Source organism: Loxodonta africana, chromosome 12, assembly GCF_030014295.1.
Source record: "Loxodonta africana isolate mLoxAfr1 chromosome 12, mLoxAfr1.hap2, whole genome shotgun sequence".
Classification (NCBI taxonomy): domain Eukaryota; kingdom Metazoa; phylum Chordata; class Mammalia; order Proboscidea; family Elephantidae; genus Loxodonta; species Loxodonta africana.
Window position 1 is genome coordinate 76,871,062 of NC_087353.1, and position 15,396 is coordinate 76,886,457.

Consider the following 15,396-nt stretch of genomic DNA (forward strand, 5'->3'; position numbering starts at 1 on the left):
AACTCTCTGTGCTATCTTCATAATTTTTCTGTAAATTTAAAACAATTTGAAAATAAAAAACTTATTTAAACAACTGTATCTCAATCTGTATATCACAGCTCACAAGTGACCTCCCACTTTATGGAAGAAGAATAAACATCAACCAGAATAAGCTTTAATGCCGTGTATGGGTTTGCATCCTTTCCATAATGTCTGTTAGAAAAAGATAAAATTTTGAAAAATTAAAAAATTAATGGTATTTCTTGTGTTAAACCAGAAAGATGGCTTTCCTTGATATTGCTATAAAAGCCTTACTTTTATCATTTCCAAACGTTGCAAGTTTGCAGAGAAGTAAATTTTAAATGACTACGGAATGAGTGATAGGCCAAAATTCACTTAGCCCTGTTTGGCCCTTTCCCGTATTCATGTAACGATATTGGCAGCTAGTAACAGATTGCCATTCTTAGCTTAGCAGCCAAAAACCATCTGGTAACTATTGAAGCCAGCCCCCCGGGACTTGTGGCAATGGCAAGGCCACTGTCTAAAGAAGCAGAGAACACCACTTTAGAGGGTTTTTCTTGTTTTATTTTGTTTTTTATTTCAAATGCTTTGCAAAAAATTCGATGACTTCACCACTTTATTTTCAAGATTGCAGAATTAAATCTGGAGGCACTTGCTAGTCGCCAGGAATTGCAAGCAGCAGGCCGAGAGCTGAAAAATACAACAGAAGTTGTTCAGCAGCCAAACACAAGGTAATATTTTTCAGTCCTAAACACATGCAAATGGTGTATCAGATTTCTTAACAACAAAACCTGGGATTTTTTCCCCCAATTTTGTGTATTGAGAGATGTTTACCAAAAATGTAAGTAACATTCTTCCATCACAAAACCATGGGGGAAAATACCACCTTCTGCCCTAAGTAAAAGGTTAGTGAATTGTTATACTTATTTTTCTAATTTACTGAATCTAATGACTGGTCGAAAAATGACATCCTTTACCAAAAAAGTAAGACACCGAGATACATTGAACTAAGTAGCATTGGGGGAGATGCTAGACTATTTGGTATTTTGAGTACAAGAGTCAATCTTGATGTATTGCCCTGATTGCAAAAACAAAACAAAAACAGGCTCAGAAGGGATTTGGCTTCAGACCATGACAAATATATCAGATCGTTAGAATCTAGTCTAAACTTTGACAGGGCTTTGGGTATATTTCCTGTTTATACTTCCTCTCCCTAACTATAGAGCGACACTATCCAATATGGTTTTCTGTGATGATGGAAATTTCCGCTCTCCGAGCTGTCCAGTATGGTAGCCACTAGCCACGTGTGATTGGTGGAATTGAGAAATGGAATTTTTAACTTTTAATTTAAATAGCCACATGTTGCTAGTGGCTGCCATATTGGACAGTGCAGGTATGGAGAAATAACTTTTTGGTTATGGAAAACTGTTGTTCTTCTTACCTTGATCTTTTCTACTTCTCGCCAGTGTTTTAGAATGCTTGGACTCAGTGGGTCAGAAACTCCTTTTCTTGACCCGGGAGACAGATGCTAGTGAACTTTCTTCTTCCAGAAACTGTCAAAGTATTAAGTGCCTTTCAAATAAAGAGGTGAGTGACCTGCTGTCCCTTTGCAGGCTACATTCAGAGCAGAGGGGAGAATAGCCCTTTGCACCCCATGCAAGTTTTACGATGTTTTTCATCAGAAATGCTGGCTACAGTTAGCAAGTCTGGCTTCTGTCTCACGTTTTGTATGGAGCACTTTTAGTCCCAGTTACCCACAGTAGAACTGACAGCTGCCAGTGTCTGCTTCCTGAGCCCAGCAGGCCAGTGGCTTTGACCCTGTACACCGCTTTGAATTTCTGTTCTGTTTCTGGTGTATGGAGATATTTTTCTTGATTTTAAGCCTGGCTATATCTTTATGGTTTACTCTATTTCCTCTACCATTGCTGTATGTGTAAAACGTGGGGTGTATAAAAGCATAAACTTACTGTGTTATCTCGTCTAGAAAATCCTTTTTTTTTTTTTTAATATTTCATTTGGAAATAATTTGACTTACAGAAAGCTTGCATGGATGTTAGAACATCTACATATCTTCTATCTACATTCACCTGTTGTTAATACTCTGCCCCAGCATTAACTTATTAATTTATTTGCATGTGTGCATGCATGCTCCTCTTGTTCTCTCTCTTCTCTCTGTCTTTCTCTGACATTTTATTTTCCTCTCTCTGACATTTTATTTTTGAGAATAAGCTGCATACATCATGGTCCTTTACCCCTAAATACTTCAGTGTGTATTTCCATCTTCTTTCATCTAGAACAGCCCTCAACCTTTCTTTGTCTTTAATAATATTGATATTTTTCAACAATGCATGTCCTCCCGTTTTGCTTTAACAGAATGTTCCTCATTTTGGGTTTTATGGTGTTTCCTCCTGATTAGATTCTGGCACAGCAAGATGTTCAGTCTTACCTTGGTGTTAGAAACAAAGATGTAGGTGCTAGATAGGCATATTGCTACTGAGGTATCTTTGCTTCTAGACTCTTGTAGCAGACAGAGTTAGGAAGTATATGCATGTATACACATACAGAGATAATACATATGCATATATTATGTACATAGAACCATACATGTTGCAGCCATGTTGATTCTGACTCATGGTGACCCCACGTGTGTCAGTAGAACTATGCTCCATGGGGTTTTCAATGGCTGATTTTTCAGAAGTAGATCACCAGGCCCTTCTTCCAAGGTGGGCTCTAACCTCCAACCTTTTGGTTAGCAGCCGGGCACATTAACCATTTGCATTACTCAGGGTATAAACCCACTGCCATCGAGTCGATTCTGACTCACAGCGACCCTATAGGACAAAGAAGAACTGCCCCATAGAGTTTCCAAGGAGCACCTGGCGGATTTGAACTGCCAACCTGTTAGGTTAGCAGCCGTAGCACTTAACCACTATGCCACCAGGGTTTCCACTCAGGGTATATATACACATATATACTTAAGTATATATATACACATATAAGGATATTGAATATACCATGGACTGCTGGAAGAACGAACAAGTCTGTCTTGGAAGAAATATAGCCAGAGAGTGCTCCTTGGAAGCGAGGATGGCAAGACTTTGTCTCACGTACTTTGAACATGTTATATCTGGAGGGGCCAGTCCCTGAAGAAGGACATCATGCCTGATAAGGTAGAGGGTCAGCTAAAAAGAGGAAGACCCTGGACGAGATAGATTGACACAGTGGCTGTAACAATGGGCTCAAACATAGCGACGATTGTGAGAATGGCACAAGTCTCGACAGTGTTTCGTTATGTTGCATGTAGGGTCTCTGCGAGTCGGAATTGATTCGATGGCCTAACAACATACGTACACACACATATATGCACGTATATTTTATAAATTGTGTCTATACTAATACCTCCAATTTCAACCCATTTATACAGGGTTCTTATTTTCCTTCTCTCATTCCATAGGTATATCTCCCTTTTTTGCTACCCCCACATCACTAAAGAATGAGCTTAAAACATCCCCATACTCCAAGACTGAGGCTTTAGGGTCTATGAATATTTTGTTTATAAGTTATTTGGATTCTTTTTCCCCTTCAGATTAGCTGTGTTATACATGTAAAATACAGTTGGGTTCATTTGTTTTAGTTTACTTTCAGTTTTAGGTTTTCTTTTTTTATCTCCCTTCTATCTTTGTTGATTTAATTTTTTTTGTACATAGAGCATTAACATTAAATTATAGAGACAAAACTATACAAAAAAAATATACTCAAAGAAGTGTGATCCCCTCTCATATCTCTTTCCTCCGTCTTCCCACCTCATAAGTAAATAACTTTGTGTTCTGTTATATATGCTTATTTCTCTTTTTTAAAAAATTTTGCTGTGGTGAAATACATATAACAAACATTTGCCATTACAACTATTTTTATGTATATAATTCAGTAACATTAATTACATTCACTGTTGTACAAATATTACTACTCTCCATTTCCATAAGTTTTTCATCACCCAGAGCCATGGTGGCACAGTGATTAAGACCTCAGCTGCTAACCAAAAGGTTAGCAGTTCAAATCCACCAGCTGCTCCTTGGAAACAGTATGGGGCAGTTTTACTCTGTCCTACAGGGTCACTATGAGTTGGAACCGACTCGACAGCACCTAACGACAACAGAAACTCAGTACCCCTTAATACCTCCACATTTCCCCCTCCCACATGCTCCCTGTAACCACTAACAAACTTTGGTTTCTCTGCATTTGCCTATTCTGGATATTTCATATAAGTGGGATCATACAATATGTGTCGTTTTGTTTCTGACTTACTTCACTCAATGTTTTAATGTTCATTGACATTATAGCATGTATCAGAACTTCATTTCTCTTTTTTCCCGACAATTTCTTAGTGTGTAATTCAGTGACATTGATTACATTCTTCAAATTGTGCAGCCATTCTCACTATCATTCTCCAAGCTATTCCACCACCATAAACATAAAGTCACTGCCTCCTAAAGCAAAAACTTTCCAGTAAAAATTTTTCATTTCTATCTATTTGCTTAAGAAGCCCTGGTTGCATAGTGGTTAAGTGCTCGGCAGTTTGAACTCACCAGCCATTCAGCAGGAGGAAGATGTGGCAGTCTGTTTCTGTAAAGATTATAGCTTTGGCAACCCTATGAAGCAGTTCCACTCTGTCCTGCAGGATCCCTAGAAGTTGGAATTGACTGAATGGCAATGGGTTTGGTTTTGGGCTTATATATTTGCTTATTTCATGTAAGTGCAACCATACCATTCTTATCCTTTTGCAGCGGACTGACTTCTCTCAGTGTAATTTTTCAAGGTTCACCATGTTGTGGCATGCATCAGAACTTCATTTCCCTTTATGGCTGAATAATATTCCATTGTATGGATACACGGAAATTTGTTTATCCATTCCTCTGTTGATGGACACTTGGGTTTCTCCACTTCTCTACTGTTGTGAATAATGCTAAACTGAACATTGGTGTATCTGAGTCCCTGCTTTCAAGTTTCTTGGTATCAGGGTAATGCTGGCCTCATAGAATGAGTTAGGAAGTGTTCCTTCCTCTTGCATTTTTTGGAAGAGTTTAAGAGGGATTGGTGTCAATTGTATAAATGTTTGGTAGAATTCCCCAGTGAAGCCTTTGGTCTAGGACTTTTGTTGTTGTTGTTGTTTGGAGGTTTTTGATTACTGATTCAGTCTCTTCACTTGTTACGGATCTGTTGAGATTTTCTATTTCTTCTTGAATCTATTAGGTGGTTTATGTGTTTCTAGGAACTTATCCATTTCATCTAAGTTGTCTAATTTATTGTATATAATTTTTTATAGTATTCCCTTATGATTCTTTTTATTTTTGTAGGGTCAGTTGTAATGTCCTCACTTTTATTTCTGATTTTAGTTATTTGCATCTTCTTTTTTTTTCAGTCTAGCTAAAAGCTTGTCAATTTTATTGGTCTTTTCAAAAAGCAACTTATGGTTTTGTTGGTTCTCTCTGTTGCTTTTCTATCCTCTATTTCATTTCTTTCCTTCTGATAGCTTTGGGCTTGATTTGCTCTTTTTCTAGTTCCTCAAGTTGTAGAGTCAGGTTACTGATTTGAGGGCTTTCTTCTCTTTTCTCTTTGTTTCTTACACAGAAGATAACATACTATGTAAGCTCTTTTGCAGTTGGCTTTTTCCTGTGAGAGTGTATCTTAGAAATTGTACCATATCAGTTTATAAGCGTCATCCTCATTCTTTATTACAGTTGCATAGTACTCCAGTGTATATATAGCATTTTTTAATTTCTTTTTTTCCAGGTGTTATGTCTCTGTTTTCTCTTGTCTAAATGCCTCCACAACAGTGTTAAGCAGTAGTGGATGTAGTTGGCCTTCTTGCATTTTTCCTAACCCTAATGAGAATCTCTCTGGAGTTGCCTCATTTAAGTCAGATGGCTTTAGGATTGAGCTATGTATACATCAGCACATACATTCCTTTTTTTTTTCCTAAGAGTTTTTATTAGGAATGTATGTTGAATTTTGTCAGACTTCTTCGGCATGTCTGAAGATAAATCCTGTAATTTTCTCCTTAGGCTTAATAATATGGAGAATTATATTAACAGATGTTTTAATATTGTACCATTCTTACATTCCTGGAATAAATCCCATTGGTTATGGTATATTATTTTCTTAATGTGTTAATGGAGTTTTTAGTAATATATTTTACTTAGGATTTTTATGTTGATATTCATAAGTGATATTGCTCTATAATTTTCTTATATTTTGTTTATCAAGTTTAGGTTTAAATGTTACACTTGCTTGAAAAGAACTTGGAAGTTTTACTTCATTGTCACTATTCGAAAACAATTTATGTAGTGTTGGGACTATGTGGTCTCTAGAGGTTTGCTAATATTCTCCTTGAATCCATCTGAGCCTAATTCTCTTTTGTAGGGTAGTTCCTTGTTAACGTTCTCTAATTCTTCTATGGAAATTGGTTCTGTTTAAGCTGTATATATCTACTAGAGACAGTTTTGGTAAAGTATATTTTCCTAAGAAATAACTCTATTTTCACGTAGATTAGATTTCTATATTTATATAGTGATATGTGAATCTCTTTAAGTTTTTTTTTTTAATTTTCCTCTGTATCAGTAGTTATTTTCCCATGCTACTTCTTATTTTGTATATTTGTGTTGTGCTTTCTTATTTCTGCCTTGATTAAATTGGTTAGTAGCTGGTCTACTTTGTTCCCCCACCTCCCCCCCCGCCAAAGAAAGAACCAGGATTTTGATTTATTAGTTTGTTCTGTTTTTCCGCTCTCTACTTCATTAATTTCTGCTTTTACCTTTAGTCTTCTTTGTGCTTTATTTTGTTGTTTTTCTAGCTTTTTGAGTTGGGAGATTTATTAATTTATTTTAATTCTTTCATTTTTATTGATATAATTTTTTCAAGCTATGAATTTGCCTTTAATCACTGCTCTGAATGTATTCCATAGATTTTGATAATGTAGTTTTCATTATTGCTGTTTTTGAAATTACATAATTTCTGTTTATATTTCCCATTTCACCCAAGAATTGTTCATGAAGGTTTTATTAATTTCCGGGTGGCAAGGCCTTCTCCTTTTGAATTAAGCTCATCCTACTTATTGATATTATTGGTATGTTTGGTCTCAATTCTATCTTATGCTTTTTTTTTTTTTTTACATTTCTTTTGGTATTTAGGAAGATCTGTTGTTTTGTTACAGTGGTTACATTTAGAACCTTTAATACTCTTTTTTCTTATTTAACCTTTTACTATCTGGTCTGTTAGTTTTAAGTGGTATCATTTTTCTCCCACATATTACCTGTACAGGAATCAGTAGTCTTATTCTACTTTCTATTGTCTGTGACTAATGAGTTTTACTTCTTCCTTTCCTATCTGTATGCCTTGTATTTCTTTTCTGGCCATAGGTACAGTCCAGAATCTCCAGCACAGTGTTGAATAAAATTGGTGAAAGTACACATTCTTAGCTCGTTCCTAATCTTTGAGGAAGAGCACTCCATCTGATACCATTAATCAGGATGCTAGTGGTAGTTTTTTTTTTTTTTTTTAATAGACGCCCTTTATGAGGTTCTGGAAGTTTCCTTCTATTCCTGGTTTGCTTTACTTCATCCTGGCTAAAGGTGAAAGTTCTTATAAGTTGTATTTGAAAAGTCCAATGACAGTCTAATTCTCTCGGCCTTGTAAATTATTTCTTCTTTATGCCTAGAGGCCCTGAGAATTTTTTTTTTTTTTCCCCTTTATATTTAAAGTCTAATTGTCTTAGTAGCCTATGCCTCAGAGTTGATCGTTTCAGATCAACTTTTGCTGGTACTCAGTGACCCTTGTCAATATATAGATTCTGGTCTTTTGGAACTCTGGTGGCAGAGTGATTAAGTGTTCGGCTGCTAACCAAAAGGTCGGCAGTTCAAAGGCAGTTCCAGTCCACCAGCTGCTACTTGGAAACTGTATAGGGCATGTCTACTCTGCCCTATAGTGTCACTATGAGTCAGGATCAACTCAATGGCAGTGGGTTTGGTTTTGTTTTTTGGCTGGGTCTTCTTTTATTTCCAGAATGTTTTCTTGGATTATATTTTCAAATATTTGTTTGGTTCCATTGTTTTAATTTTCTTCCTCATGAACTCTATTACACAAGTACGTTGGCCGTCCTTTGACTATCTTCCATTTCAACTCCTTTCTCTCTAATCCTTTTTTTCTCATTTTTATTCTCTTTTTTTTCCTGCTTTTTTTCAATGTCCTTTATTAAACTTTCACTTGAATCTATTCTTTCTTAATACCTTGTAATTTTCTCTTCTGTTCTTTGTTTTGTTTTTTAACTTCTTATTTAAGATATTCTTTTTCATATCCCCAAATGCTTGGTTGCTAATATTTTAATTCTGTTTGAAATATAACGGTAACAGTTTACTTTGGCTCCGTGGTGGATTTCTGGGGGGAGAATTTTCATCACCTGAAATGCTTTGATTCTCACTTTTTTTGTTTTGTTTTGTTTTCAATAGTAGTTTAGATTATTGTGGTCTGCTATTTTCTAATTTTATTCATTTTGTGAACAGAGATTTCATTCAGGAGCCCCTCTTCTGTCAGTTTTGCCTTCCTGAATGCAGTTTCTTTGTTCTTTTTCTTTTTTTTAATGCTATTTAAGAATGATGTTTTAGCGTTGAGGAGGGGGAGGGCAATTTATACTCTTGCTGTTCCGAGGGGTTGGTGGGTGTATTATTTCTCTTTCCTTTCTGTAGATTCCTTAATTTTCCTCCTTCCTTCCTTCCTTCCTTCCTTCCTTCCTTCCTTCCTTCCTTCCTTCCTTCCTTCCTTCCTTCCTTCCTTCCTTCCTTCCTTCCTTCCTTCCTTCCTTCCTTCCTTCCTTCCTTCCTTCCTCCCTCCCTCCCTCCCTCCCTCCCCTTCCTCCCTCTCTTCCCTTCCTCCCTTTCCCTTCTTTCTTTCTTTTCTTTCTCTTCACTGCAATGTCTCTGAGGAGTAATACCTCTTCTTTATATACTTGATTATTCCCTAGAATCACTGTTTTTTGAGGCTGCCAAGTCAAGTGCTGTGGACTACCAGAGCCTTAGCTTGTGTTCATTATTTTGGCAGTTAGCTGGACTTCCTCTGGGAGTGATTTTGTTTGTGTTTCATGTAAGTTTTCCATGTCCCTTGATTCTTTCTCACAGACTCTCTTAAGCCTACTCTCCCTTGTTCTCTGTACTTGCAAGCTTGTAGCAATGTGCCATGGTGGGAGCTCTGATGGAATTTATTTCCCTAATTAGAAGTAGTTTTAAGGTTGTAGTAGTTACTGTCTCTTAGTAATACAGAAGCTATGGGCCAAATGTGGTTTTATTTATTCTTCTTATTGATTTTATGATTTTGTGGGAGGCCATGTCGTGTCACCATTTTTCTCCAGAGCTGGAAGTCAGCCCCATATTGCTTTTCATTATAGGTAAAAAGATAACCATCATTTACATTATTGTGGCTCACTTCCAGGAGCCACAATAGACTATTAGGTTCCTTGCTCATCCAGGCTGTGTTCTCTGCAGGTTCTTGAGCAGGCTAGAGTGGAAATTCCCCTGTTTCCCATCAGCATTGTCCAGTTTTCTTTTGAGCCCTTTTCACCCAGCTTCACTGAGGAGATGAACAAAAGGGTAGGTAGATGGGTTCTGCTGGATGATATATTTAATTACTTTTATAACCTCCCTCCATTATAGGAAGTAATACATGCTTTATGAAATTTGTCATGTATTTCTCCAGTGTTTCTGTGTCTATATTAACATTTTTATAAAACAGGAATTGGCCTATGCATACTGTTTTGTAACTTTATATTTTAATATAAGAGTGTATTTTATACATCTTTCCATTTCCATACATATCTTATCTCCCTTGTTTTTAATGGCTACATAATATTCCATTGTATGGTATACCTGTATTTACAACAATTCTGCTTTATAAATTTTTGCTATTACAAGTAATACTGCAGTGACCATCCTTGTATACAAATTTGTACTTTGGCAAGTGTTTGTGTTAAAAAATTCCTTGAAGAAGAATTATCCCATGTTTTGTTTCATGATGTTTTTAGACTTTATTTCTCTTTTCACATCTACCTCTTCACTATATTCTGCTGTTTTTCCTGTAGATGAGAGTCAAGTGGTCAGAGATGTCAACTGTCTATGCTGGGCCATTTAGCAAAAATTGCAACCTCAAGGCTCTAAAGAGACTGTTTAAGAGCTTTGGCCCAGTACGATCAATGACTCTTGTTCTTGAAACCCATCAGGTAAGGAGACCAGAAAACTTAGATTTTGACCTTCTAGGTTAGAGCTAGAAACTCAGATGTCTACAGGAGCTATGCAGTAATAAATATTAGTTAAGTGAGCTTGACTTTTACCATCTGAAGTGTCAGATATGCTCTGTCTGATGGGGGCAGTTGTTGACCAACAGAAATGTGTACCCAGATCTTTGGATATTTAAAGAGAACTGAGAAATCTGCCAGCTTTCATATGTTGACTCCAGTTTCCTTAAATATCACATAGCCAGACAAAAAGTATGTTCACCAGTTGAATATATCCTTCTGATTGTGGCTTCAGCTTTAAGTGATAAAATACCCTTTCAAAAACAGCAGTAGTTTCCATGTCTTGGAAAGTGTCTGTAGTAGGGCTTAACTTCAAAGTAGGCTCATAGTTGGTTTAAGATACAGGAGGAAGATTATGGGAAGGTTTTTCTCTCCAAGATGATGATATGGCTTAGATAAGCACAGAGTGATTATCTCTGAGGCATAAAGTAGAAAAGCATGAGGAGCAAGCAGTGTTGTTCTGCAGAAAAGCTTTACCTTAAAGATTAAAGGAGGAGAGCACTTTAGAACAGACAAGATACTCAAGTCCAGAGAGCATAAATGTCAATGGTTGAATATCTAGAAGTTTATGGAAAATGGAATGATTTGCAGTCCATTCTAAGATGTGACCTATCCAATCAAAGAACTTAGCTCCCCAAGATTATAGCAAAGCTGCCTCTCTAAAATTAAACTAACAAAAAGACGGATGGATATCTCTACCTATGGCTTCCAGTGATGACATAAGCTTTTGGTGACTCATAAGAAATATTATGAAAAGCAATTTTGATAGTAAAGAATTTGTTAGTGCTTTCCCCATGCCACTGAGGGAGAGAGGGCTTCAATTTTAAAGGACAAGTAAGGTTAGTAGAACCAGTCCTGAACCTTGGTGATTCCACTTAAGGTTGAACTCTACCATATCACTGTCTAGCCCAACACATTAAGGGTGTCCATTCTGGTGACTTTGGGCCCCATAGGTCATGCTTCTTCCCCAGCTCCTCCTGTAGTTTGAGCCTGGAAAGCAAAGGTGAAGAAATCTTGTTCTTTCTACAGCCTCATCTCTGTATCCAGTATGAAGTCCTAGAAGCCGCCCAGCTGGCTATAGAGACCTTGGACAGTGTTCTGGTAGACGATATCTGCATCAAGGTAGGGTGGCCAGGAACAGACAAAAAAAAGCAGCACCGTTCACTCAGCCATAGCCCAAGACAGCCTGTATTTTCAGTGCACAAGAAGACATATAGGAAACACCCTAGAGAGGTCCAGGCATGAGATTCCTATTATGGAGAGTCTTCAGCCAAGTCTGGAGTTCTAGCAGTGAGGCACTTAAGACATGCCAGCTTTTGTTTTTGTCACAATTCTCCTGGGCTAGATTAGGGTCTTCCTGGTACTATTTATCACTACTTAAGGTCCAAATGGTTTATTCTGGGTGGTTCTTTGTGGTTGCCCTTTCCTTCAAATTTCAGGGAGATCAAATGGTGGTATTTTGAAGTTTCTTATATAAGTAAACAGAATTTCATTGAGGATAGGAAGCAGAGAACTGATTTCTAATGTTGGGGATAGGGGAAGGAAAGAGGGAGAATATATTTACATGAAAAAATATATAAATATATTTATCTCTCTATCTGGGCTCCACCATAGTTCTGTTATCACTGTCCTCATTTTACAGATGAGGAAACTGCAAAATTAAGTTATTTTCCCAAGGATTCTGGCTAGTATACAGATGCCTGGGGTTGAAGTGATGACTTTCTACCACTAACTCCTTGGTTCCTGGGCTAGGTGCAGAGACCTGTAACTGAGCTCACCCTCGATTGTGACACCCTCGTGAATGAGCTGGAACGAGATTCTGAGAACCGAGGTACTATTTACCTGTCTGGAGTAAGTGAAACCTTCAAAGAACACCTGTTGCAGCAACCTACCCTCTTCTTTGGCCTGGAAGCTGTGATCTTGCCTAAAGATCTTAAAAGCGGAAAGCAGAAAAAATACTGTTTTCTGAGTAAGTCTATACCATCAAATATAGCCATAGGGAAGATTGGGGATGGTGAAAATATGAGGTCAGAGAAAGGAAAGGTTTAGCAAACAAGCCCTCCTGGGCTGGACCAAGGCAGCAGCTCCTGATTCTGTCTTGCCATGGCCCTGGCCATGCACCAGCTTAATGGTGACCCAATTTCTTGGCCCCTGATAACAGAAGGCGGGGGGTATTCTTGCTTTCAGAATTCAGAAACTTTGGCAGTGCCCAGAGGGCCCTCGACATTCTCACAGGCAAGGACTGGAAGCTGAGAGGCAGGCATGCCCTAACCCCTAGGCACCTCCATGCATGGCTCAGGGGCTTGCCTCCTGAATCAAGAAGGCCCCCAGGTATTCGTGTCTTACCACCCCCCTCGGAGCAGCAGGCCTTACAGGTGAGTGACTACATCGTTGGGTCAGTCAGGAAAGGCAGCTGCTGTGGTTGGTTGGCTCTGGACCTTAGCCTTTAGTTGTTTCTAGAAATCATTCAGGGGAGTCCTGCTCAGGGACACTTAGGCCTTCAGTCTCCATTTTCTGTCCTGGCCCCAGTCTTTTTCACTGTCCATGTTCTTCCAGCTCTGGCCACATCTATCTTTCTCCCAGGTTTCTCATACTCTTGTTCCCTCCCACCTGCTAAAATCAAGTTTTTGGTTCTCCAGGTGGGTCTCCAAGGGACTTTGAGGGACTAAAGCAGGAGGTCAGACATCTGGACAAGTCTTCAGTGATCTAGTCTAGGGTTTCTCAAAGTGTGGTACACACACAAGATGATTTTTGGTGGTCATAGATGGACTTTTTTTTCACTTTGATAGTTATAGACTTGTTTTTCTAACACTCATTAAAATATGCAACCACCACATTGAACCTGTGATTTCAGAGAGATTATTGCTTGGACAAGGCTAAGGAAGAAATTGACTCACTTAAAGACAAACAAACATGAGAGGGACACATAAATAGAGTGGTGAAGGTAGAATGAGGATGACTATAGTTTGGGAAATTCTGTCCTAGTCTCAGCTCCCACACTTAGAGATGAGGAATAGAGGCCAGAGCTGGTGGGTGACTTGCCTAAGGTCACAAAGATTCTTAATGGCAGAGGCCAAATGAGAGTCCTTATCAGTGATGTGACTCCCCTAGCTCAGAGCCCTGCAGACCTACCTGGAGGAAACACAGCCATCCTCCCCTGAGGAGGCCCTAAAACGGACCCTGAGGCCTGGGGATGCTGTGATAGGCAGGAAACCCTGCAGTGTGGGCTCCAGCTTCAGGTCAAGGGATTTGTACAGAGCCTTTCCTGGGCTCCTGTGGCCACAGAGTCTGAGGAAGAGTGTTACAGCCCCTCCAAATGTGAGCAGAGGACGCTGTGGCTGAGTATTGACATGTGACTTTGATCCCAGGTCCTGAAGGTGGATCACCCGAAGATAGCAGCCTGGCGCTGGGGTCGGAAGATTGGAAAGCTCTACCACAGCCTATGCCCAGGCACCCTCTGCCTCATCCTACTGCCAGGAACCAAGAGGTAAGAACTGTGCATAGTTGTCCCGTTGTGACTGGTCCCTGGGCTCCAGCTGGTCTTGTAGAAAGGCCATTTGTTGATGTCCAGGCACATAATGAAGACTTAAATGAATCATCTCTCAATCTTCACAGTAGCTCTGAGACATAGGTATTATTATATCCCTGATTTACGTTTATATGCTCCTATGTAACTAATTCCTCCCTTTAGGACACAGCTCCTGCCAGTTAAAAGCCAGAAGTCTTAGTCCTGTAGCCTCTCTGGGGCAAAAAGCAGCTGCCTAACTTCACTTGGTTAAAAAGGCCAAGAAGTCCTAGGACAAGGCCCAGGCTTAGGTGTAACCTACCCTGCCCACTTACTAGGAACACGTTTCTACCTTCCCTGCCCTCTCCTCCGTTGCCACTTCTTTTGACTTTTAGAAGATAGCAGGGCCAACGTGGCTGCTTCTAACCTGAGGAATACTGGAGCAAGACTCTGAGTACAGCCCCAGCTCTATCACGTATTTACTCTATGGCACTTTCCCACTATGGGTCTCAATTTTCCTTCAGTTGAATGAGGAATTTGAAGTAAATCAATGATTTTCAAACCCTTTTAGCTGTATAACCCTTTAAAGAAAAACTAATGTTAAATCCTAAAACATAAAGATGGGCAGTTCTGGATATGAATGAGTGGGTGGGTGAATGAATGAGTATATATATTGGGGTGGGACAAAGGAGGGAAGTGGGTTTTTTGAGCATGGTTTGCAGACCACTGGATTGTATTATATCTAAAAAAGTCTCTGACAATCTGGCATTCTAGGCTTTTTTCCTAGCCCCAAGGTCCCAGACAGCAGAACATGAATACCATGATCTAGGCCTTGAAGCCTGGATCAGAAATTCATTTTCTGTCATAAAGTCCTTATCACATGCATGTCAGGGCCACTAGTGAGATAGATTTCCTCCTGGGCAGCTTGAGAGAATTCTTGGCTCTGAGAAGCAGAAGCAATTATTACATTGAATAAAAACTGCATTAGACTGATGTACTTTAAGCAAGCTTGTGGATAGGCTAGCAGCAAGGAGTTAAAAAGTGACGAAAAGTTGCCAATCAGGCTTTTTGGTTAGGAGCATGGCTGCAGAGGCAGACAGACTTGCCCTTACACAGCTCCTTATGGCCAGTGTATGGAGGGAGGGATAGAACAGGGGACTTTGTCTTTAGATTACTTAGATTGCAGGCCCCCACTGTAGGTAAACTAAGTCAAGAATGACCCAAAAGCATGGTCAAGTCAGTGGTCACAGTGGGTGAGGGTTGAGGAGTGTTGGGGTCAGGGAGCATTAAGGCTTAGGTTTTGACTGAGGCAAAGGTCCTGAGACAGGTTTGACAAGTCAGAAGAACAAACCCCCTGGAAGCAGCAAATCCTGCAGTGAGGAAGCCTGATATTACTCCTTCGTCTTAGAAGTCACCCTCTGACTTCTGTAGCCTTATTGATCAAACCAAGCCACAGGAACATGCGTTTTCCCAACAAGCAAACTGTGTAAGCTTGGTGTGTGACGGCCTTCTCTGAGCCTCGTGTGATGCCAGGCAATACCCTAGGGAAACAAGT

General features: G+C 39.3%; 1 protein-coding gene across 2 annotated transcripts in view; it reads left to right on the plus strand.

The window, feature by feature from the left end:
• REXO5 (RNA exonuclease 5) overlaps nt 1-15,396 on the plus strand; it is a 39,707-nt gene that overhangs the window by 16,881 nt on the left and 7,430 nt on the right. For both annotated transcript variants that reach the window (XM_010598428.3, XM_064295657.1), the window contains 8 exons: nt 628-731; nt 1,467-1,587; nt 9,531-9,635; nt 10,124-10,261; nt 11,366-11,458; nt 12,089-12,305; nt 12,524-12,711; nt 13,705-13,823. In XM_010598428.3, coding sequence (XP_010596730.1) covers nt 628-731; nt 1,467-1,587; nt 9,531-9,635; nt 10,124-10,261; nt 11,366-11,458; nt 12,089-12,305; nt 12,524-12,711; nt 13,705-13,823 — 1,085 coding nt within the window. The remainder of the gene's footprint in view (nt 1-627; nt 732-1,466; nt 1,588-9,530; nt 9,636-10,123; nt 10,262-11,365; nt 11,459-12,088; nt 12,306-12,523; nt 12,712-13,704; nt 13,824-15,396) is intronic.